The 24,438-nt window shown below is 39.2% G+C and overlaps 2 protein-coding genes and 1 pseudogene across 4 annotated transcripts in view; 1 reads left to right on the top strand and 2 right to left on the bottom strand.

Moving 5' to 3' along the window:
- Positions 1-2,327, bottom strand: part of LOC111970690 (E3 ubiquitin-protein ligase NRDP1-like) — a 17,159-nt pseudogene extending 14,832 nt beyond the window's left edge.
- Positions 2,262-24,438, bottom strand: part of LOC111970233 (serine/threonine-protein phosphatase 6 regulatory ankyrin repeat subunit C-like) — a 62,610-nt gene continuing 40,433 nt past the window's right edge. Inside the window, exons 28-29 of one of the 2 annotated variants that reach the window (XM_023996854.2) lie at positions 22,993-23,230; positions 2,262-2,353 (exon numbers count right to left, since the gene is read on the bottom strand). In XM_023996854.2, coding sequence (XP_023852622.1) covers positions 2,347-2,353; positions 22,993-23,230 — 245 coding nt within the window. In that variant the 3' untranslated portion in view covers positions 2,262-2,346. Of the gene's footprint in view, positions 2,354-10,228; positions 23,231-24,438 lie in introns of those variants that run through there. The other variant, XM_023996855.2, reaches the window with a different exon arrangement.
- Positions 5,961-8,574, top strand: LOC111970234 (SOSS complex subunit B1). 2 transcript variants are annotated; one of them, XM_070445641.1, is made up of 7 exons: positions 5,961-6,120; positions 6,364-6,486; positions 6,872-7,009; positions 7,218-7,289; positions 7,389-7,473; positions 7,611-7,653; positions 7,980-8,574. In XM_070445641.1, exons 2-7 carry the CDS (start codon positions 6,407-6,409, stop codon positions 8,141-8,143), a joined length of 582 nt encoding a protein of 193 aa, XP_070301742.1. In that variant the 5' UTR covers positions 5,961-6,120; positions 6,364-6,406; the 3' UTR covers positions 8,144-8,574. The 2 variants fall into 2 exon arrangements, with proteins under 2 accessions (XP_070301742.1, XP_070301741.1); XM_070445640.1 differs by having other exon boundaries at positions 6,346-6,486.

Below are 24,438 nucleotides of genomic sequence, written 5' to 3'. Positions count from 1 at the left end.
AGAACTGCTTGCCTGGTTCACCAACTACTTTGCAGACAGAGTTCAGTGTGTCAAATCGGAGGGCATGTTGTCGGTCCTCTGGCAGTCTCTATGGGGGTACCACAGGGTTCAATTCTCGGGCCGACTCTTTTCTCTGTATATATCAATGAGTTGCTCTTGCTGCGGGCGATTCCCTGATCCACCTCTACGCAGACGACACCATTTCGTATACTTCTGGCCCTTCCTTGGACACTGTGCTATCTAACCTCCAAACGAGCTTCAATGCCATACAACACTCCTTCCGTGGCCTCCAACTGCTCTTAAACGCTAGTAAAACCAAATGCATGCTTTTCAAACGTTCGCTGCCCGCACCCGCACGCCCGACTAGCATCACCACCCTGGACGGTTCCGACCTAGAATATGTGGACAACTATAAATACCTAGGTGTCTGGCTAGACTGCAAACTCTCCTTCCAGACTCATATCAAACATCTCCAATCCAAAATCAAATCGAGTCGGCTTTCTATTTCGCAACAAAGCCTCCTTCACTCACGCCGCCAAACTTACCCTAGTAAAACTGACTATCCTACCGATCCTCGACTTCGGCGATGTCATCTACAAAATAGCTTCCAATACTCTACTCAGCAAACTGGATGCAGTTTATCACAGTGCCATCCGTTTTGTTACTAAAGCACCTTATACGACCCACCACTGCGACCTGTATGCCCTAGTCGGCTGGCCCTCGAATACATCCGGATGGCGATGGCGAAAGAGAGGTTGTAATTGTAGAATTGTGTTTGCTAACTGGTGCTAGCTTCGTGGCAGTGGCGCTAGCTGCAAGCTAGCTGTGAGGATCAGAAGTAGTGGCTCAGGGATTACGGCAGGAATCCGGCGTTGTTGTCGAGAGACAGTCCGATGCTGGTAAATTGGTGAGTAATATCCAGGCTAATAACAGGGCTGGTGTCTGTGCAGAAGGTAAAAGCTGCTAGCAGCGGCTAAAAATGACTAAATAGCTTGTAGCTGATTAGCTGGTTAGCTACTGGGGGTTCTTGAATGTGTTCCAAAGTTAAAAAATAATAGCGATTCCGTATCACATTGGGTTAGGTAGGTTACCGGAAGGTATAATCGAATTAAAAATCGAAAAGAGATAGAAAAAAAATTATAAAAAATAATAATAAATATATATATATATATACAAGAAATACGAAAAATACAAACGTACATGAGAGGACGAAACAAAACACGTCTACACTGCTACGCCATCTTGGTTTTAATCACTCTCTCCTAAGCACAGTGCAAAACAAAGAACACCAATAACATCAATTGACCAATCCCTAGGCTGGAAAAAGTGTTAAGTCGCTCTGGATAAGAGCGTCTGCTAAATGACTTAAATGTAAATGTAAATGTAAAAAGCACAATCCAGCAACCATTTGCTCCAAGGGCAAACACGTAGGAAAACAATTTCATCCTTTTCAAGTGTGTCTATTTAAAGCTACTCACCTCATGGTTGGTCTCGGTTTGGGAGATTGGTTTGTTATGTTAGCAACCCTATGCTTTATTTACATTAACAGGACTAAGCATCGCCACTCACCTCTTCTATCCTGATTACCTACACCTCTGCACCACTACAAACATAAGGCTCTTCTCATTCATCTAGAACAAGAACGGACAGACCTTCCTTCAGAGCTCATCTCTCCATATTTCCTTCTTCCCTCTACCTTCTGTCCTCTCCCATTTCTGTCACTGCATCCCTCTAAAAGTCAATTACCCTGTATGCTCTCCTCCCTCTGCCCATATCCTTCCTGGCTAAGACGCGATTTAGCCCATTCTCATGTCTATTATCGCTCCCACCCCCCCATACAAGCATTGGATCTTCATCACTGGAGCTTCATCATAGAGAATTAAATTATAAGTCTAGTGATATGTTTATAGAAATGCAAGAACAGCATATCAGCAAGAGCACTTCGGACAAGATGATAATCATCTTTTTAGCATCACAAAATAAATGGCCTGCGCACGGCCTACAGGACTGAAATGTCAGTTTTTTTTCTCCTTTCTCTACGACAAATGGAACAGCATGTGTGTGGTCAACGCGTTGACAAGAACTGGATCCTATTTGACTGAAATGGAACTGAATTTACAACACACTGACAATTCCTTATTTTKCAGTGACTGAAGCAGCACTGATTTTTTTTTAAACATTGAAATGCACTGCTTCTCCAATGGCTGAAATGGTACAGACATGTGCACGTCACTGACCTGCACGGGCTCCTCCAGGACTCCACTGCAGATGGGGCACAGCAGGTCCTCATCCACTTCCCCCTGGAACCGGGTGACGTCGTAGCCCATGGCACATCCCCAGATCCAACTACAACCTGCAACACAGGTGAGGAAATGGTAAGCCTACAGAGTACAGACCAACACGACAACCTACATGCCATCCCACGTGCAGGATTATAAAACAACATGGAACACCTTCAAAGAAAAAAGTATAGAATTCAATTTTCCAGAACATACCTTCCCTACCGTTACGCTTGTTTACATGAAGCTGCACTGGGGTCGAAATGCAATCAAGGTTACATTAAGACACTGTGGAGCCGGCGCGAGATATTGATTGGAAAACGTACGTCAGTGCAAGGATGGGATATGCCACTGTTATCCAAATTTGACCTTTATCCACACTGCTCCATCGAGAAAGTGTCTTCATGTACCCATGATTGCCTTCCGACTTCAGTGCAGCTCAGTGTAAACAAGCGTAACAGTAGGGTCGATATCTTCTCGCTTAGTTCTCAATCATGTTCAAAATAAACAACCTGTATATACAGTGCATTGACTTATTCCATATTTTGTTGTGTTACAGCCTGAATTCAAAATAGATTAAATAGACTTTTGTTTACCGGTGTTTTTGATATGGTAGAGTTTGCAAAACAAATACCCACTGGATTGATGAAAATAGTCATGATATCATTCTGCCAGGTAAGCATAGTCTACTTAGTAGTTAACATTTAATTGAGAAAGTCTCCATCTACCAGAAGACCGTTTTCATTAGCATCATCCTTAACGGCTACACAACGTGGTAGACGTGCATCACACACACAGACAGGGGTATTCTCAATGCCTCTTCAGAAAGTTGCAGGAAATACGAATCACTGATGCATTCTGTTGATGTCTTATGATAAATTTGGACAGATTAAATCATTTTCAATAAATGTAGTTGATTCCCTAATAAGATCAATACATTGTTGAATATTGTTGAATTCCGTTTTAATGCCTGGATTCCGTGAGGGCCCTAATTATCATATTTGGACCAGAATTAGGCTCTCCACTACCTATTGTTCCTGCAGTGATGATTCACAATCTTCATCTAATGTTTTCATAATTTATCTGCAGATAWTCGACCCCCCAAATCCTAGGCCTAACAGTAGCCTATCCAAATTAGGAAGCCAAATGAACAGCTCTCTCACCAATGCGATTCGGTAGGCTACACCGACTGACAAGAGGAGAGTCAGTGACTTTAGCGTAATGTCTGGCAAGCCCGACAAACTAGGAAAGGAAATATTGGAAATCCTTTGGTTTAGATACCTTGGACATCCAGTATAACCAGGTTGCATGATTTAGGAATGGCAAAGGGATTAGGGCTGTCCTTGACAAAAAAAAATCTTGGTCGACCGAGAGTTGTCTTCTTTCGAGAAATCGATCGGTCAAAAATGTTAAATGTGTATTTTTCCATATATAGACACACCCTGTTTGAATAAAATCAACTATATGTAGGCAACTGAGCTTGTCTGATGCTTTAAGCACTGCGATTAAAAATGAAGACACTCAAATTACTAAAGAGGAAACCATAGATCAATATAGTCTAACCAAAACAAAAAACCTGTTCCCGACCCTCCACCTTCCGTTGCTGCTGGCCTTCGCAGWTTCTGCCCATTAAGCTCCTGAAGATGCCAGTAATAGGCTACACCAACGGTCGGCAACCTTTTCCATTTGGAGTGCCAGGTTGTCGTACCATTTTTACTGATCTGTGCGCCCGTTATGAGTTTCATATGCACATTCTCGTGGAACAGTTTCATTTATAATAAAGTCTTCATCTCAAAAATCAATGTCATGTGGTTAATCAACATTCTATCTAAAACAAAATTATACAAACATAAAAGTAACTTCTATTGCCATTACCCATATGTAAAAATAGCTTACATAAAGCCAACAAATAAAAACACTGCAGCTCTCAGGTAGAAAATAGCCGGATAAAAAATAAATATTCTATAAATCACATTGGCTACACATGGCCTGTCTGCAAGGAACTTGAAACATTATATCAACTAATGAACTCTGTCTGGCCTGAAGCTCTAGGTAACAAACTTGCAACATTGTATTAAATATTCTGGGCCCTCAGAGTTTCTTGCCCCAGTGAGCTCCTGACAGACACATTCCTTCTTGGACACTGCTCGGCGATGCAAATGACGACTTCCAAATCAGAACAATCAATCGACTATAGATATAGGCTTGGACGTGGGAAAAGTTCCACTAGGATCTAGAAACTCTGGGCTAGACACTGAGATGAGAAGTCTATCAGAATTGAAAGCAAAGGGCTTGTCATTAATTAACAGAATCTACTGCACACTCTCTCTCTGATGTGATTTCATTTTGTGTACAAAGAGTCAAGACTAACTATAAAGACACTTACCCACTATAGTGCAAGTGGGTTTTATTTTTGTCTAAGACTAGCGGTAGTATGAACATTTATGGTGTGGATACTTCTTGGGTATCAGTGCACTTTGAAATAACTACCTGGATCTATCACATGGTATTCCAATGAGTTGGTGCATGGATTAAATCAACAAGTAAAAAGCCCAACATTCTCAATGAATATGGACAATACAACTAAAACACTGACTTTATAGTAATCAATGATCAAAAGGTCAAATTACAGGGTATTTATGGTCACAGCTAGGGATCAGCCATTATTGACAGCAACCCTGGAGCAATCAGGATTAAGTAGCTTGCTCAAGGGCAGATTAACAGATTTTACACCTAGACTGCTCAGGGATTTGAACTAGGAATCTTTCAATTATGGGCCCACGCGCTAAACGCTAGGCTACCAGCCACCCCCAGTACCTGTACATGTGTGTTCAATGTCCACTCACCGGTGTCTTTCCTTCCTTGGGCCAGAATCCATAGCCCTCCTACTCATTGAAAATAAGGACCACTGGGGCAGAGTTATGGGAAGGAGAGGAGCAACCTGGGGCCTAGGTAATGATGTCCTGGGAAAATTAGTCTGTGGAAAAATAGTAACGTTATGCAACGTTGTTGGAATGAATAAAGTTACTGTCCCTTTAATTTACTTTATAACCAGTTTACGATATGATTAGCGCTGTTTGCTACTCAAACACGTAACTCATCATTACTGTTCCAAATGGAATAACGTAACGTTAGCTATGTGGCTAGCTGCATATAGATGAAAGATACATATTGGATACTAATTAGAAAATCTGACTAGCCAGTGTGCACGCAAGTTAACCACAGCTGACTAATTTACGTGAACAAACGTTAGCTAGCTAATTTACAGATTAGCTGGCTGGCACAAGGTGGAATCACACAGGAAAACAAACAGAGAGAGAGAGCAAAGCTAGTGATATTTCGTCGAATTGAGAAACGTTACCTGTTGATATAACAATCAATGGTTAAATGGCATTTTAAATTACGTTTGCGTCAGTATTTGGGTTAGCGTGCCAGCATGATATCCATTTTTTTCTTGATTCCCGTCACCACATTTCCACGTCCAGCCCTCACTCCTGCAGCTAAGCAACCAAATTGTCAAATCGTTGATTGACAGTTGACTCCACCTATCTTCGGTACGATCAGTGTCCCTTCTCAGATAAAGGGCCTATCACATGATTAGCTCTAAAGCACATCCTATATAGTCCATTGCCATTGGACACAATTTTGATTGACATTAAATTTGACCAACAATGCAGCAGGGGACAACTGTAGTGACATACTGATGCTCACGAAAAACAACTAGCTAGCCAGCCCTTTTACAAACAGGAAAACAATACTTATATTTAAACTGATTTGTCCCATGGCTTAAAATCCCTTATATCGGACAACGCAGCTGTGAACGACAATACACACCGTTGAGGTAAAGTTAATGTCATTTGTAGCTAACAACCTGGCACCCAGTTAGCTAGCTATAACTAACGATAGCTAGATTGCTGCCATAATGCTCATAGGTCATGGCAGTGAGTAACGTTACTGCAGCTTGGTTATTGCAGCTTGGAGCAGCTTCTAGCTACTTTACAAGTCATTAGTCAACCTGGGTTGCATACTTTCTAATCATGTATTCATACTCACGTCAACATTTCAGTGCTGCTTTGGTCTAAAGTTGATTTAGCTACAGTTGTGGATGCATGACGAGAATCTGAAAGATGACGACTGAGACCCACGTCAAGGACATCAAGCCAGGACTCAAGAATCTCAACGTTATCTTCATCGTACTGGAAACCGGGGGGGGGGGGGGGGGGGGGGCGGCTGTTTCAAATACTAACTCATAACAGTATTACTAGGAATCAAATGTTAATGATCTTGTAATGCACTGGGGTGGGAAAAAAAGTTATGTAAAATCTTACACACAATATAATGGCTCAATAGTGAGTAACATCCTTCTTGTATGCCACTATGTAGTCTGAGAACAGTTCATGTTGGTTTATTTGAATCATACCAGCCATCAAATAACTTACCTGTGTTGAACCCTCCCTCTTTTTTCCACAAGTGGATGTTTACGCTCCTCACAATGAGATATGACACTTTCCTTGTACAACTAGCTTGGTCTGTCTTTGTAAAAAAAATCAAAAGCCACTGATTTATTTGTCCCTCATAACCCCTCACATAGGACGAGTGACAAAGACAAAGGATGGGCATGAGGTGCGGACCTGTAAGGTGGCTGACAAAACAGGCAGCATCAGCATCTCTGTTTGGGATGAGGTGGGGGGACTGATCCAAACCGGTGACATAATCAGACTCACTAAGGGGTGAGTTATTGAGTCACATCCCAGTCAACACCTCCACTGTATGGACAAAGCTCCAAACCTACTGCTGAGTATAAAATCAATACAGAAATAAGACCACCCAGTCATCATGTCTACTTTACCTAACCGCATGAAGTTATTCGGATGAATACGTGCCATACGTTATTAGTAGTCTGCAATATTGTATTGAAATTGCTGCCTTTTTCTCCAGATATGCGTCTGTGTTCAAAGGTTGCCTGACTCTGTACACAGGCAGAGGTGGAGAGCTGTTGAAGATTGGAGAGTAAGTCCTGTAGTTGCAGCCATGTAAATGTGGCTGAGAGATGCATGTAATGTCATAAGTTACTGGTCTAAACTAATGCCCACTTAATGTTTTGTTCAGGTTCTGCATGGTGTACTCCGAGGTGCCAAATTTCAGTGAGCCTAACCTAGAATATTCTAACATGGACCAGATGAAAAACAAGACGGTAAGGGGTGTTCTGAACATAAGGATGTCAGTGTGTAAGCATGTCTTACTACAGAAAGCTTTACGGAAGGATAAGGGAAAAATATTAATAAGTGCCTTTTTCTTGTACTGTAAGTGAACAGATTATTTCATTCCCAGGTACTCAGTGACCAAGGAAACATACTGAACAATAACTCAGCTGGTAAGTCCACTATCAGAGACCAACAAAAAAAGTGACATCAAATGGAAGTGTTTCGGCAGCTACCTCTGTTAGTGTTTTTCAAGAAAAGTAATTTTGACCTCTGCTGCTTAAGGTGCTATATGCAACAATTCCACCTGCATGTCTCCAGCAGTAAACTAAATTGCTGCTTGAAGCTGTAAAGTTGCATATTTTACCTGTGAGTGGCTGGTTCAGCCACCTAAAGTGTATAAACAGCAGTGTCTTCATTTTAATTGTGAACACTAACAACTTTTCCTTTTATCACTTTATGAACATTCTAATTTGTACATTACAATTTCTTATTCTAGGAAATGACACTACCAATGGGAACGGTGTAAATTCACAAGGTTCCGGGAGCTCAACTACCCCTCCGCAGGGAGGGCGGGCTGGCAGTGGTGTCAGCAGCAGGGCAACCAATCCAGGAGGGACCACTGTCAATGGAAAGGAGACCAGACGTTCTACCAAAAGATGATTAGAGAAGAGAGAAGCAAAGTCCATCACGTGCCAGAAATTTCAAATGAGAGACTCTACCACTGAAGACTCGTGTTTCTTTTACAAACTGTGTAATCAGTCTTTATATATTATTTAGTTTTGTAGAAATTACCATGACCATTATTTACTTGTCTTTATAAAGTGGGTTAAGAAATAGTATCTTAATTAGGTTTGTTTAAGGAACACGGTTCACAAAAGCTGTAACAAGAGTTTACCTTACATTTGTTTTTTACAATTAAGCTGTTTAATGGGAAGTCATGTGTTTTTCAAAGGAAGACAGGCAGGGATGTTACCATCCCTTTGTTTAAAATGTGATACCTTTTTTTAAACAAAATATTTTCCTTTAATTTTCTGCACTCAATGTTAAGTTTTCCCATGAGATGTCTAAAATATAAAATTACTCTTAGCTAATGTGCTGTGTGGGCTCTGTGTTCAAAAAGTAGCCTAAGGCTGACAGATGGGTGTGTAGTTGGATTTTGGCCATCAGAAATACAAGCATATACAGTTGAAGTCAGAAGTTTACATTACACTTATTAAAACTTGTTTTTCAACCACTCCACAATTGTTTTGTTAAACTATAGTTTTGGCAAGTCGGTTAGAACATCTACTTTGTGCATGACAAGAAATTTTTCCAACAATTGTTTACAGATTTTACTTATAATTCACTGTATCACAATTCCAGTGGGTCAGAAGTTTACTATGCCCTTTAACAGRTCCAGAAAATGAGGTCATGGCTTTAGAAGCTTCTGATAGGCTAATTGACGTCAATTGGAGGTGTACCTGTGGGTGTATTTCAAGGCCTACCTTCGAACTCAGTGCCTCTTCTTGACATTATGGGAAAATCAAAAGAAATCAGAAAAAAGTTGTAGACTACAAGTCTGGTTCATCCTTGGGAGTCATTTCCAAACGGTTTAAGGTTCCACGTTCATCTGTACAAACAATAGTACGCAAGTATAAACACCATGGGACCARGCAGCCGGTCTCCTAGAGATTAATGTACTTTGGTGCGAAAAGTGCAAATCAATCCCAGAACAGCAGCAAAGAACCTTGTGAAGATGCTGAGGAAACAGGTACAAAAGTATCTACATCCACAGTAAAACGAGTCCTATATCAACATAACCTGAAAGGCCGCTCAGCAAGGAAGAAGCCATTGGCCAAAACCACCATAAAAAAATCCAGACTACGGTTTGCAACTGCACATCAGAACAAAAAACGTAATTTTTGGAGAAATGTCCTCTGGTCTGATGAAACAAAAATAGAACTGTTTGGCCATAATGACCATCGTTATGTTTGGAGGAAAAAGGGGGAGGCTTGCAAGCCGAAGAACACCATCCCAACCGTGAAGCACGGGGGTGGAAGCATCATGTTGTGGGGGTGCTTTGCTGCAGGAGGGACTGGTGCACTTCATAAAATAGATGGCATCATGAGAAAGGAAAATTATGTGGATATATTGAAGCAACATCTCAAGAAATCAGTCAGGAAGTTTAAGCTTGGTTGCAAATTGGTCTTCCAAATGGACAATGACCCCAACATACTTCCAAAGTTGTGGCAAAATGGCTTAAGGACAATAAGTCAAGGTATTAGAGTGGCCATCACAAAGCCCTGACCTCAATCCTATAGAAAACTTGTGGGCAGAACTGAAAAAGCATGTGCAAGCAAGGAGGCCTACAAACCTAACTCAGTTACACCTGCTCTGTCAGGAGGAATGGGCCAAAATTCACCCAACTTATTGTGGGAAGCATATGGAAGGCTACCCAAAACGTTTGACCCAAGTTAAACAATTTAAAAGGCAATGCTACCAACTACTAATTGAGTGTATGTAAACTTCTGACCCACTGGGATTGTGATGAAAGAAAATAAAGCTGAAAAAAAGCACTCTCTCTACTATTATTCTGACATTTCACATTCTTAAAATAAAGTGGTTATCCTAACTGACCTAAGACAGGGAATGTTTACTAGAATTAAATGTCAGGAATTGTGAAAAACAGAGTTTAAATGTATTTGTCTAAGGTGTTTGTAAACTTCTGACATCAACTGTATAAAAGTGAACAAAAAACAAAGTAGATATTAAGCAATAGCACTTTATTTAAACAACCAATCCTAAGCCACAACACTGAATGACAAGACTCATAGGCTGCAGCATACAATGTATAAAATCGATAAGGTTTCAATGCCTTGGTTTAAGTTTCTCCTGTAATGTCAAAGGTCAATGCAGATTACGTTGTTTGATTCACTCAAATCATTATACATGTAACATTTTTGTAACAAATAACCATTCACTARCACACTTAATGATATACAAAGGCAAAGTGCTTTCAAGGATTGCATTATCATGAAAGTTGGATATTTGTTCAGGAGTGGGAGAGGGGGGTTTGTGTGTCTCTTTTAGGGCATCTCTAACCCCTAATGCTGCATCGCACATTCCTCTGCTTCAGTCAAAATCGCAAAGGTCGGGGGGGGTTGTATGACAAATGATTCATTTATTTTATTTTGAATGCTTAAGGCTGGATACGATAACATTTACCTCCACACGTAAACACCACATTCATCATCAGACTTCAGTAAGAGCCTTAGTTATTTGTTGCTTTTGTAATGAAGTTAGATGCACACACATTCTCCCAATATCTCATAGTTTCACACAGTTACAACTGTAAACTTGATGTTTAGACATATGGCTCAACTTACAAACGTACAGTAAAAACCCACCGTACTATGAAAAATTGGATGATTCCTGGTGGATAAAGGATACTTTCAGGGTGTTAAATAAAAGCAATCATAAAGTACCTTCTTGCAACAAGTATCTGAAGGATAGCAAACATGTACCACAGACGAGGTTCACGTGTATGCTACAACAGACCTTAAAGAGATTTCATTCTGATCATAATACAGTTTGGCTTCACATTCCAGTGGCTGTTGTGATATATTATTTTTCCTTTCATTTTACATGCTCGTACGTACATACACACACACAAAATCAAGATCACATTAGATTTGTCTTTTAGATTAAAAGTGATTAATATGAGTTCATATTTTTGAGACACAAGTATAGGTGGTTATGAGCTAAGAAGACAAAAGATGAGTTGTGCATCAAGGAGGTAGGCAAAACATGATCATAGCAATTACATTAGTAGCAAAAGTAATCTTTACTTTCAAAATCGCATGGACTTTGTATCTTGCCAATGAGATTCCATTTTGGATGAGAGACCGTTTTTTCCCATTTCAATTCATTAATATTAATTTATATATTTCTGAGGTAATACGATTTTAATATCGCACAATGTCATGCTAGTAAAACGTATATAAGATTTTTTGTTTGTTGTTGCTGTAAGCAACTGAAGTCTCTAGAAAATACACAATACTGAATGCAGACATGCTCAAACTCTCCACCAGGCAGCAGTAGCCGTAACTTACTTCAAAACAGAGCCTAAGGTGCAAGAGAAAAGAGTGAAAAGTTGACAAAAGGCCTGAAAAAGCATTTTATGCATTTTCACTTGCTCACATTGCACCACCTGAATTTATAATTAGGCCTAAATGAAGCACAATAAACACTTTCATGATCACCTACAGTTCACACTGAAGTCACATGGGAAGTTAACATGCTATCCTAAACATTGGCTTGGCATATCCTATCCATTCCAAGGACCACAACCAGATACGCAATTTTTTTAACCACTTGTCCCTGACATTAAATTCTTGACCAATTCCTAACTTTAACCCGCAACTTCCGAGATGGTGAAAAAAATTGCAGCAAAACAAGGAGCCAATGAAATTCTAGCAGAAGCAATATGGACAGGACACTGCTAGCCAATCAAAGCACATAATAATTCAAGGTCATAGCCCGTAGACATGGCCTGTGTTATATTTTGCCTGGCTGGTCTATGGAGTAAACAAATCCCAGCATCATACAAAGCAATGTCCAATGACTGAATCAAAACAAGATGCCTCTGCCCTCCTGAATAAGAGCTTAATATATCCAGACCAAAATAAAAAGGAGGGCTGTTAAGGTAAAGGACACGGCCAACCACCAACCTCAGGCTTTCAATTACACTAGAGTTTTACATTTTATTCAAAGGGTCAGTTACTGCATATTAGGCTACCACACATACTACGTAGGATACTGTACCAGAAACCAGTAGGCCTAACCTTACATATTATCATTTTCAAATATGCTCAAATTAAAATAATCCAATTTATGGACTCAAACCAAAAACTATTAAAAGACCATAGCACCAGAATCTTACAAACATCACTTGTGTTTCAAAGGGAATGTACTTTGCGTTACCAATTAGAAACTTAGAAACAAAATAACAATATTCTTTACAGTATTTGTAAATCAGGAAAGTGTGTAAAGTTTTTCTTTGCCCTTTTGCTGATAGCAGTTCATATTGCCATCTCACACTCACATTCTTGACATCATACTCACTAATGAAGACATGACAGCTAACTGCCCAAATCATCACACAAACATAGAACTCTATGCCTACTCACTGTACTATAAAATTAATCACTACATCCTTAAGTTCTATGGCATAGCAATCCATTGTCTTTCTTGTCCACAAAATACAATATTCTACCACCATCTCAACCGAACCCAGTGCCTTGATGTTACCTTGAAGATTACATATATTATACTTAGAACATATCGCAATACAGAGAACAATTTATATAAAACCCAAACATAGATGCCCAAATAAAGTGGTTGCATACAAACTAGCTATTAAAATGTTTAAGCTACAACTTTTAATACTTGATTATCTTAAGTGTGTTCTTTTTGCATTCAAATACTTGAAATACGGTTAGAAGGGGTTGTACAGACACCAACTAAAACTACATCCCGAMCAAATCAACATATACACTGCTAAAATGGTACTACAACTGTCACAAATATTAAATCTTTCTCTCTCAGCTTTATAATAATTCACCATGTTGATTTCAATACCATTTAGTTGAGTAAGTAAAGCAACAATCTCTACACACTACTGTCTGCAGTGCATTTTTAGTGATGTGCTTAGAACACCCAACAAAGTGCACTTGCCAATATTGCTTTTGTTATGAATTCACACTAAAACTTCAGTATTATCACCACAGTGATCCAAAACTATTTCACTGTGTGGTTTTTCAGGTCCCTTAAGAAAGGCTGTTCATTGAAAAATATGGCAAGCCAAGCAAGACTAAGGCAAGAATCAAACAAGAGCTAAATAAACTACAGTCAAGTTGTACATCCAGGTGTTTGGATTTATGACAACACCACGAGTGTTACTTTGGATTTGTGCTTTGAAAAATGTATCCAGCCAATTAACAATTTCTCCAGGAGTCAAGCCACAGTGGACCACATGGATGATGAGACTGGGAAGCACTCTAGCATAGCATCATGTTTTGTATTATGAATGAACAATGGCTCACTGACTTCACCCCGTCTGTGATTGTGAATAGCTGTGCTCCTGAGAGGTGCGACCTCAACTTTTATCAACAATAAGGCTTTCAGTTGGCATGAATGGAAGACCAATTTCCTGATGCATAAAATATAAAAATCAGACTTTACTATTTGCTCAATTGTTTTCTAATGACACAGTTTAGTATACCTGTTTGTGTCAGGACAAAGTGTCAGTCAGGATTGTATTGACAGTAATAGAGGATCTGAGTTTTGCCTTTTACAAGTTCAAATAATATTCTTTAACCATCTTCAATTTTCTACGAGATCAAAATAGATTCCAACCCCATCATTTTGAGCAGCCATGTGTTACAGTATAACAATACACACAACTCTCATAAATAAGGTACTTTATGATGGATCTAAAACAACTTCCGTTCTGAGACATCTCTTTTTTGCCTACTAAGGCATTCCTTTAATGGAAATATCATGATTTAATATCCTTATTCACCTATTTGCACTGTCCATCCTATGGGTAGTTGTCAAGAAGCAGTCAAGTCATGAAGAAACCATCAAATCAAAGAGAAAAAAGTTACAAATGTTTTCAAGTTGCATAATATGTATCAGATAACATTTACTCTCCAATGAGGTTCAATATATTAACAAAATGCACTGGCTTGGATAATCGTTGCGAGATATAACATCTTGAGGTAAACTGTTCGATGTCAGATTACGGCTAATCAAGTAATACATGAAGTCACATAATAGAAAGTGTCGACATTACTCTCCACTAAGACAACACCATTGAATCCCTTTAAAGAGTAACGTTACTCTTAGATAGTATTTTTTGGAATAAGAGGTCAACTCAGTAACTGCCCTTAAAGAGGAAGAGAAAACAGACTAAATAAAAGCAATTGGTGTGTCGACATTTTGTCCCTGAAGTTGTTCAAAGCAGCCAACTACTGGGTTGAATAAAGTGAATCCAAGGATCAGTATGCTTTGTTTTGATCATAGGTATATGTTGCTACGCCTTAACTAACTACAGAGGCACAAGAGAGACAAACYTATTCAACCAGTTCACTCTAGTTAATTCAGGACCAAACAAACTTTGGACAGTATAACAGGCCACACCACCTATGAGGACTGTATTGCAGAAAAGAGCACTAGCTACATGCGTGCCAACAAAAAAATTACAGTCTCTGAAAAAAGAAAAGGCCAGAAGTCTGGAGTCAATATATAATTGTTAAATTCTATAACCAGTTTGTTGTGTGTGTTTTTATTTATTTTTTCCATGACCTAAAGTATATGTGCCGCGGTATACAGGGATATGGGCAATCCCACATGAAAATGGAACAAATGTCAATTACATTTGATAATTGTTTCTCAATAATGATGTTAGACACGTGCCAAATTCTGCGAAATTACACTTCTTACTGCTACATTTCAAGGCCTTATTTGTAAAGTGGGACCAACAGTTTTGTTCCATTTTAACAAGCATTTGGAAGTTATGATTGAATAAGCATGGAAATCTTTTCCACCTAATGTAGTTGTACAACAATGACAAATGAATAATGAAAGCATAAACATACTATGCAATCAAAGAATCTGAACATCTCAAATAAATATTTTGTGTACATAGACAGGACAGACATGCAGCAGTTAGAATCATGGAAGAACTTAAAGGGATATTTTGGCATTTTTGCAATGAAGCCCTTTATCTACTTCTCCATTACATTTACATTTAAGTCATTTAGCTGACGCTCTTATCCAGAGCGACTTACAAATTGGAAAGTTCATACATATTCATCCTGGTCCCCCCGTGGGGAATGAACCCACAACCCTGGCGTTGCAAGCGCCATGCTCTACCAACTGAGCCACACGGGACCGTTCTCCAGTCAGATGAACTCGTGGATACCATTTTTATGTGTCTGCGTACAGTTTGAAGGAAGTTGCTAACTAGCGTTAGCGCAGTGACTGGAAATCTATGGGTCTCATTGGGCCTCATTGCCAAAATCCCGAAGTATCCCTTTAATATTGTGCTTCACTCATGGATCTATACTTAAGATGACATAATTCCATCCATATCAAGACGTGTTTGTTTTGGTGATCAAATGTAAATTTATGACGGACTATAACATGAGATTTATTACTTTTAACTTCTTGTTAAAATCCACTTAAATATAATGTACCGCATCTTACATGTTAATTTATTCACTTTTTTTGTGAACTGTAGCCATTTTGAAGAATTCTTTGATAACAGTACACCGATGACAAATAAAGATCTAATTCAGCAGTTTAATTATGCTTGGAGAAGAGGAAATGTTTTTTGTGTACTCTTGATTCGAAATAATATTTTAAATGGAAATAAAAGAAAAACAAAATGGTAACTGCGTAGCTATTGCCTTTATCCAATGAGTTTTCAAGTAATGAAGGACACCGATGTCCTCGAGGTACAGTTATTGGCAGATATCCCAGAGGAATACGCTATGGACAGCATCACCATGGGGATCACTGGCATAACCAAAAGAAACCAACAGCCTCTTTGTTTCTAACTTTATCCCTTCCACACCTCATTTAGAGGTTATTTAAAATCAGCATGACATAAGTGTTCGATCTCATATGAATGCTTTCTCACTTGAAGGACAATGGTGTCTACAGCAATAACGTTTTTCCTATTCTCCAATTTCAACATGACCCTACTTAGTCTTTCTTTCCACTCACATATCAGATGGCAACATTTTACAAGTTGCCCAAAATCAATAAGTACCCTGAATTTTTCTCAAAAGAAAAATGGAAGGAAACAAAGATGTTGAATATGCTTCCATTCAATAGTTCTTCCCCCAACTTAACACGTAACTCAGTTTACAGTATTCTGACTCAACTACRTTTGTGCAATTTTACCGTCTTCTACCCTACTAGCCACCCTGCCATATTGTGTTTTCGATCACGCTCCCAAATAAAACTTGATCAGTCTTGCATCATGCAAATTACAATTACCTAATGCTATGCATTTCACTCCTCCCCTTGCCCAAAGCTCCCATATCACTTATTCCTACAATCTGAAGCATTTTGAGAAAGTTGCCAATTTTTGCAATTTGAGCCATGGTAAGGTATTATTGGCATTTGTCAAAGTTGACCTTTACTTTTTTATCTCCATAGACACTTCCTTTTTCCATAGGCAGACAAACCAGGATTTCTACGGCACTTGTGGGTCTAGGTAATAGCATGGGGTGTTAAGGACGACTGTTTTGATATGGTATTGAGATAAGACAAAAAGGGACACATTCCCAAATGCAAATCAGATATGGGCCACACAAAAAAATTGAGTAACAAAATAACAATACATAATTTGAGAGGTATTGTAAGGCAATCTTGATAGAAAAAATGGCGAGTCCATGATTAACAGGAGGGATAGCTCAGCTATTAGCCTGAGTGCCAACTGTTGACAAGTGAGGCTTGTACTGATAGATGTAAGGCAGTGCCTTCTAAAAGTATTCACACCTCTCAACTTTTTCCACATTTTGTTGTGTTACAGCCTGAATTTAAAATTGATTCAATTTATATTTTGTGTCACTGGCCTACACACAATACCCCATAATGTCAAAGTGGAATTATGTTTGTAGATAAAAAAAAAAAAAAATACATAAAAAATGTAAAGCTGAAACGTCATGAGTCAATAAGTATTCAACCCTTTTATTATGGCAAGCCTAAAGACGTTGAGGAGTAAAAATGTGCTTAACAAGTCACATACTGTAAGTGGACTCACTCTGTATGCAATAAGTGTGTTAAACATTATTTTTCAAATGACTACCTCATCTCTGTACCCCACACATACAGAAAGGGACACATTCCCAAATGCAAATCAGATATGGGCCCTCAGTCAAGCAGTGAATTTCAAAACAAAGATTCAAGCAGTGAATTTCAAAACAAAGATTCAACCAAAGACCAGGGAGGTTTTCCAATGTCTCGCAAAGTGCAACTATTGAAAGAGCTGAAATTGACTATCCCTTTGAGCATGGTGAGGTTATTAATTACAATTTGGATGGTGTATCAACACACCCAGTCACTACGAACATACAGGCATCCTTCCTCAATCAGATGCCAGAAACAGCTCAGAGATTTCACCATGAGACCAATGGTGACTTTAAAACAGTTACAGAGTTTAATGGCTGTGATAGGAGAAAACTGAGTTACTCCACAATACTAACATAATTGACAGGGTGAAAGGAGGAAGCCTGTGCATACAAATATTCCAAAACATGCATCCTGTTTGTAACATGGCACTAAAGTAATACTGCAAAAAACAACAACACATTTTGCCCTGAATACAAAGTGTTATGTTTGGGGCAAATCTAACACAGCACATTACTGAATACCACTCTCCATATTTTCAAGCATAGTGGTGGCTGCATCATGTTATGGGTATGCTTGTAAGCCAGCAGCATACCACCCTGCATCTCACTGCTGGCTTGCTTCTGAAGCTAAGCAGGGTTGGTCCTGGTCGAGAGACCAGATGCTGCTGGAAGTGGTTTTGGAAGGCCAGTAGGAGGCACCCTTTCCTCTGATCTAAACAAAATATCCCAATGCCCCAGGGCAGTGATTGGGGACATTGCCCTGTTTAGGGTGCCGTATTTCAGATGGGACGTGACTCTCTGTTGTCACTAGATCCCATGGCACTTATCGTAAGAGTAGGGGTGTTAACCCCGGTGTCCTGGCTAAATTCCCAATCTGGCCTTCATACCATCATGGCCCCCTAATCTGCCACATCTTACAATTGGCTCATTCCTCTCCCCTGTAACTATTCCCCAGGTCGTTGTTGGAAATGAGAATGTGTTCTCAGTCAACTTACCTGATAAAATATAGGTAAAAAAAAGGACTGAGGAGTTTCAGGATAAAAACAATACATGGATTGGAGCTAAGCACAGACAAAATCCTAGAGGAAAACCTGGTTCCATCTGCTTTCCACCAGACACTTGGAGATTTATTCACTTTTCAGCAGAACAATTACTTAAAACACAAGGCCAAATGCACACGAGTTGTTTACCAGGAATACAGTGAGTGTTCCTGAGTGTTACAGTTGACTTGATTCGGCTTGAAAATCTATGGCAAGACCTGAAAATGGTTGTCTAGCATTGATCAACAACCAATTTGAAAGAGCTTTAAGAATTTTAGAAAATATTAATGGGCAAATTTTGCACAATCGAGGTGTGCAAAGCTCTTAGAGACTCACAGCTGTAATTGCTGCCAAAGGTGCTTCAAACAAAGTATTGAGTCAGGTATGTGAATATTTAAGAAATTAGATATTTCTGCATTTTATTTTCAATAAAAAATGTCATAACAAATTTCTTCACTTTGTCATTATGGGGCATTGTGTGTAGATGGGTGAGAAAAAAGTAATATTTAATACATTTTGAATTCAGGCTGTAACACCAAAATGTGGAATAAGTCAAGGGTATAAATACTTTGAAGGAACTGTATGCACCACATTGTTAGGCAATAGACTAACCCATCCACTGAATGCAATAATACCCTTCAATGGCTCAAGATAAAACACAATCCTTCTACATCTATGCATGAGCAGAAGGCAGAGGTAAAGATGTTGCTTTAGTTAATTTTTCATTATTGTCCCCATCATGCCTATTACTTCATTCTTAGTTAAACAGTGCAGCAAAAATGTCAGTTATTTAACAACCAAAACCCCTGCTTTAATTTAGACCATACATATAAAAAAAAATCAGCAATTGACTAATATGGCTCAGTGGAGACGTCTGCAAATGTACGTAATATCTTACATTTCTGCACTTAATCAAAGTGTTCTTGAGTTTCATCCCCTGCTTTTTGTTTTTGAAAGGCAGTGCAAGTATACTTTTCCGTTTGAAATGTATTTTGGGCTGCGTACGTGTGCACACCAAGGTGTGACCTTCAACTTTTCACTGCTCCCTTATGCGGATCCCAAAGAGAACCATGACCCTCCAATTAAACAGTGTCTCTCATACAAGCACCCACACATCACCCATGATCGTGAAGATCAGTCACCAGTTCATCTACTCTCATCTCTCCATTGAAGGTATTGTCTTCCCTAAATATAAGTTAATATCTACATAGGTAACCTATGTAAAGACACACATACATATAGAGATATTAAATATACAAAAGTGCTTATTCTTGAAATAAGTGCTTTGGGTCAGGACCGAGTGAAAATAGAGTTGTTTGTTGTTGCATTACTGAAAATCGAAAAATGCTTTCCATTGTTCTATTGCCCTAAAAATCACAATACTAGGGTAATCCTTGTCCACAATGTAAACGGAATGGTTAAATAGGGAGAGGGAGGAAATAAAAACATAAAAAAGGGTCTTGCCGGTATATCATGAATGTAATCCTCCCCACACTCGATTTATGCTTTCTTGACATCAAATTGAACAGTTAGGGGTTCAGTCCCACATGAAACTTGTTTCAAAAGGGYATTTTTGTTTTCAATGTCGTATCTAACCAGCCTAACAAAACCATAGGCTAAACCAAATCTATGGTCAATGAAATGTCACACAATATAAGATAAACAATGGATGGGATCTAGTTGTGAGAAGTTCATATTTAAACCAACCCCAAAAATTCTAACATAGCAAGTCACCCTTGAACATAATAAGAACATTATTTAATGGCTTACTATTCGATGTGATCTCACGTCATTGAACTAAACCTTCTCTGACATCATATAAAAAGGCTTATGTAAAATGCCACAAAAAGTTCAGGTAGCTTAATACAATCATTTTTTTCAGCATATTAGTATAAAGGTGAGGAACAACGACGACACTGGTTTTGGCATTGCTATTCCTACATGTAAGGGATAGACTTCGTCATCTTATTTTTTTCTTAAAGGCTTTGACATTAAATACCTTGTAGAATACCAGTACTGGCCACAGAACAGATAKGCTGTTTTTTCTCTCAGTTTTTCCCCCTTTTTTTTCTCCATTCTGTTTTAAAACAGTTCCTTCCCAGCCATATGGTTGAATGCACCAGGAACTGACAATGAATCTCAGTCTGCAAAATTATTCAGAAATTGATGCAATGTTTTTTTCTTATATAAATAATAGTTTGTACATCTAAAGAGATATGCTAAATGGTTTCGATATTCCATTAAAAGAGAACAATTCTAGGAGTATCATTAGGTTACACAAGTGATGATAGGACTGAGGCATCTCGAGAAAAAAATAACAATTCAACTGAGAAAGGTGGATGAGGTTGTCAGTGTATCACACGATAGACGTATTGGTACCAGACATGCCTACATGGTGTTCTTGTTGACGCAAAAGAGAAACGGGAGCACACATACTTGAAAATGGGTGTAAAAGAAATCAATTACTTTTGGTATTCTTTGAAATTCAAATAAATAAAATACTGTAAGACACTTCTTAAACAACTTCCGAGATGCAGTTACTTATAAATAAAAGCCATTGTGATGCTGATTGTCATAAAATAAAAAAGCTTAAAAAAGTAGCTGTCCATGCATAACCATAGCAACATAATGTAGATATTTTTGTTTTCAGTGTTAGCCATATGTTGTGAAGAGTAAAGATACCGGTACATTACCACTACTTTCACAATTTCACTATCTAAGACAAACTACATTTATGTAATATTGAAAATACATTAACAAAATAGGATACTGCGTAATATTACAGTACACCATGGATTTGAAATGTTCCTAAATTCCAATTAGTTTATGGAAGTGTGAGTAAGGTCAAATACTGATAGATTTTGTAATCTGAATTTTTTCAAATCGCTACAACCACATGAAAACAATTACAACAGAGTGAACATAATTTGAATTATGTTCTAATTAACATAACTAACAATCTTCATAAATAGCTTAATCAAGTGAAACACAAAACTAAATTGATTCAACTAATGTGCAAAAGAAGACAGACGCAAACAAGTATGGCATGAATAGATAAATAGGTAAAAAAGGGAAAATTTACATGAACCTTTCCACTATAGCAAACAGCAGGGAAATACAAATGCTATAAGATTTTGAAGGCTGTCTGTGACTGAATATTGCTTCCAATTCCAAATAACGTAAAAAGTCAAATTAAACACTACATGTAGACCCGCATTGACGGAAACCGTGAATACAATCCATGGAAAAGGCAGCAATATTTTAGCAGCTATATTAAAAACACGTTTTTTCTCATGGCTCTGTTGTGCAAACATATTTGACTGACAATTCACAAGTAAATGCGACGTCGGTTTACATTGTGTAAACAAGTGTTTATACAACAATAGCTTATACCGCAATCAGTATGTGTGCTAAACCCATCTTTCTTAAAAAAATAAAAAAAGAATTTCATCCTTTAAAAATATCCCACTAGAATTGTTCTCTTTTTAAGTCTCAAATAATCAGGGATAAGGTGGGAGATCAGAGGGCATAAACTAGTTGGGGATGAGGGGGTGGGGCCATCTCTCAGTAATTCTCAGTATTCCATAGGCACAACATTGTTAAATATCCAGAAATGCCTACGACAGTGACAAGCGGTAGTGGGGTTCAGGCAAGAACCACAACTTCTTCCTTTAGTATGGACTCCGTGAGAGGGGGGCTAATGCAGAAACCCCCAGTCAGACAGTGACTGGACCCGTTGGATGGTGTCACTCAGATGGCCTTAGCCATTAGGAAGTGTTTGTTGTCGGATGTCTAGGGGAGTAGACACCAGCTTGTAACCGCTTATTTTCAAATCCATGGGGTTTCTCTGCAGAGCTTTCAACTCTCTCTCTCTCTTCAGAGACGCACAGCACGGGAAATACCCACACATGCTGCATATTGCACCAGTTTAAGTCAGAGGAGAAGTTGGAGGCACCGTTCTCCTTCTACTAGGTCATCGCTTTCACTGGGATTTGCGAGGTTAGTTTATTCGTTGTTGAAGTGCAATATCAAAAATTCACCAAAAATTGAAATTTAATTTAGAATTAAAATGATACTATCTGAACTTGTCACACATGCTTGTGAATCTGTTAATTCAACAAAAACGTCCATGATAATATCGTAAGGGAAAAAAATCATCACTGCTGGTAGGATTTAGAGGGACTCTGTGACGAGCTCTGTCCTGGACACTGGACAGAGGGTGTCTTACCTAAGCCCAGGCTAGTGACGACAGACAAATAAACAATGAAAATGATGCCAGAGGAGAGGCAAATAATTGCATATAGGTTTGACTACACCCATTAGGGATTTCGTTTTTCTTCAAACAGACAGACACACGCACACACATCCAAACACACACTCACGTGAATCTAAGTATATTCCTGCTCTTGTTGTGTGTTAGAAAGGGGGGGGGGGGGGTGGTTGTAACCTGGATCATAGTGGATTAAAGAGGGGCGATCCGGTTAGTTACAGATACAACGGGACAGGGGCTCATAGGGTAGGGCGGTCTGAGGGGGAGCAGGTTTGGGGGGGGGTTTCATCTCACTCGGTGAAGCAGCCGTCCAGGCCGATGGTGCCATGACGGTCCTTGGCGTAGGTGTGGCGCAGGTTGCCGTTGGGCAGGGGCCCGCAGGCGGCGATGCCACAGTGCTTCAGCAGGTTAAGGCCAAAGGAGGCGGCGGCGCTGGCGTCTTTGGGAGGGAAAGGCTTCATAGTGGAGAGGATCAGGGCCAGGCAGTCCGCCACATCCTTGTTAGGGGCACAGGCCAGGGCCGGGGTGTGGCCTGACGAGAGGAGAAAGAAACAAACACACACAATTGATTAAAAGACAATTCACATTTAGGAAGAACAAATTCTCTTTTATAAAATTCTCAATAACAACCTGGTTAGTCAAGAGGGCTAAGCACTTTTACTCAGACACATATACACACCAAAACGAGATAAGCAAATGGCCACCTCACCCCAGTGGCGTAGGCAGAAATTGATGTGTGGCTGGGCCTGAGTAAGTGACTGGGCCAACATTTTCCAGAAAAAAATACGGCAAAAACCCCCCGTCATATTGTTCAAATTTGTTCAATCATATTGCATATTGAAAACACAAAAAATGATAKATTTGACAAAGAAACACTACAAACTAGAGATGTGCACGGTTATTTGAATATCTGAATGGACGTTAGTAGTCGAATACTGGTGAGTATTCATTTTTGGGACCAAAAAATGTATAGGCCAATTTTAACACTGAAAAGGCCTTTTCTAAATGACATCAAATCAAATGTTATTGATCACATACACATGGTTAGCAGATGTTAATGCGAGTGTAGCGAAATGCTTGTGCTTCAGGTTCCGACAGTGCAGTAATATCTAACAAGTAATCTAACAATTCCACAACAACTACCTAATACACAAATGTAAAGGGATGGAATAAGAATATGTACACAAATATATGAATGAGCGATGGCCGAGCGGCATAGACAAGATTCAATAGATGGTATAAAATACAGTATATACACATGAGATGAGTAATGTAAGATATGTAAACATTAAAGTGGCATTATTTAAAGTGACTAGTGATCCATTTATTAAAGTGGTCAATGATTTGAGTCTGTATGTAGGCTGCAGCCTCTGTGTTAGTGATGGCTGTTTAACAGTCCGATGGCCTTGAGATAGAAGCTGTTTTTCAGTCTCTCGGTCCCAGCTTTGATGCACCTGTATTGACCTCGCCTTCTGGATGGTAGCGGGGTGAACAGGCAGTGGCTCGGGTGGTTGTAGTCCTTGATGATCTTTTTGGCCTTCCTGTGACATCGGACGCTGTAGGTGTCCTGGAGGGCAGGTAGTTTGCCCCCGGTGATGCGTTGTGCAGACCGCACTACCCTCTGGAGAGCCCTGCGGTTGAGGGCGGTGCAGTTGCCATACCAGGCAGTGATACAGCCCGACAGGATGCTCTCAAATCTGTGCATTTGTAAAAGTTTGTCAGGGTATTTGGTGACAAGCC

Source organism: Salvelinus sp. IW2-2015, linkage group LG11 (genome assembly GCF_002910315.2).
Source record: "Salvelinus sp. IW2-2015 linkage group LG11, ASM291031v2, whole genome shotgun sequence".
NCBI classification, from domain to species: domain Eukaryota; kingdom Metazoa; phylum Chordata; class Actinopteri; order Salmoniformes; family Salmonidae; genus Salvelinus; species Salvelinus sp. IW2-2015.
The sequence above is the reverse complement of the archived record's forward strand: the minus strand, read 5'-3'. Positions and strand labels throughout refer to the sequence as shown.

Coding starts and splice junctions, on each gene's coding strand:
- LOC111970234 (XM_070445641.1), top strand. CDS start 6,407: ATGACGACTGAGACCCACGTCAAGGACATCAAGCCAGGACTCAAGAAT. Junction 7,290..7,388: donor GAGCTGTTGAAGATTGGAGA/GTAAGTCCTGTA, acceptor TGTTTTGTTCAG/GTTCTGCATGGTGTACTCCG. Junction 7,474..7,610: donor ACCAGATGAAAAACAAGACG/GTAAGGGGTGTT, acceptor TTTCATTCCCAG/GTACTCAGTGACCAAGGAAA.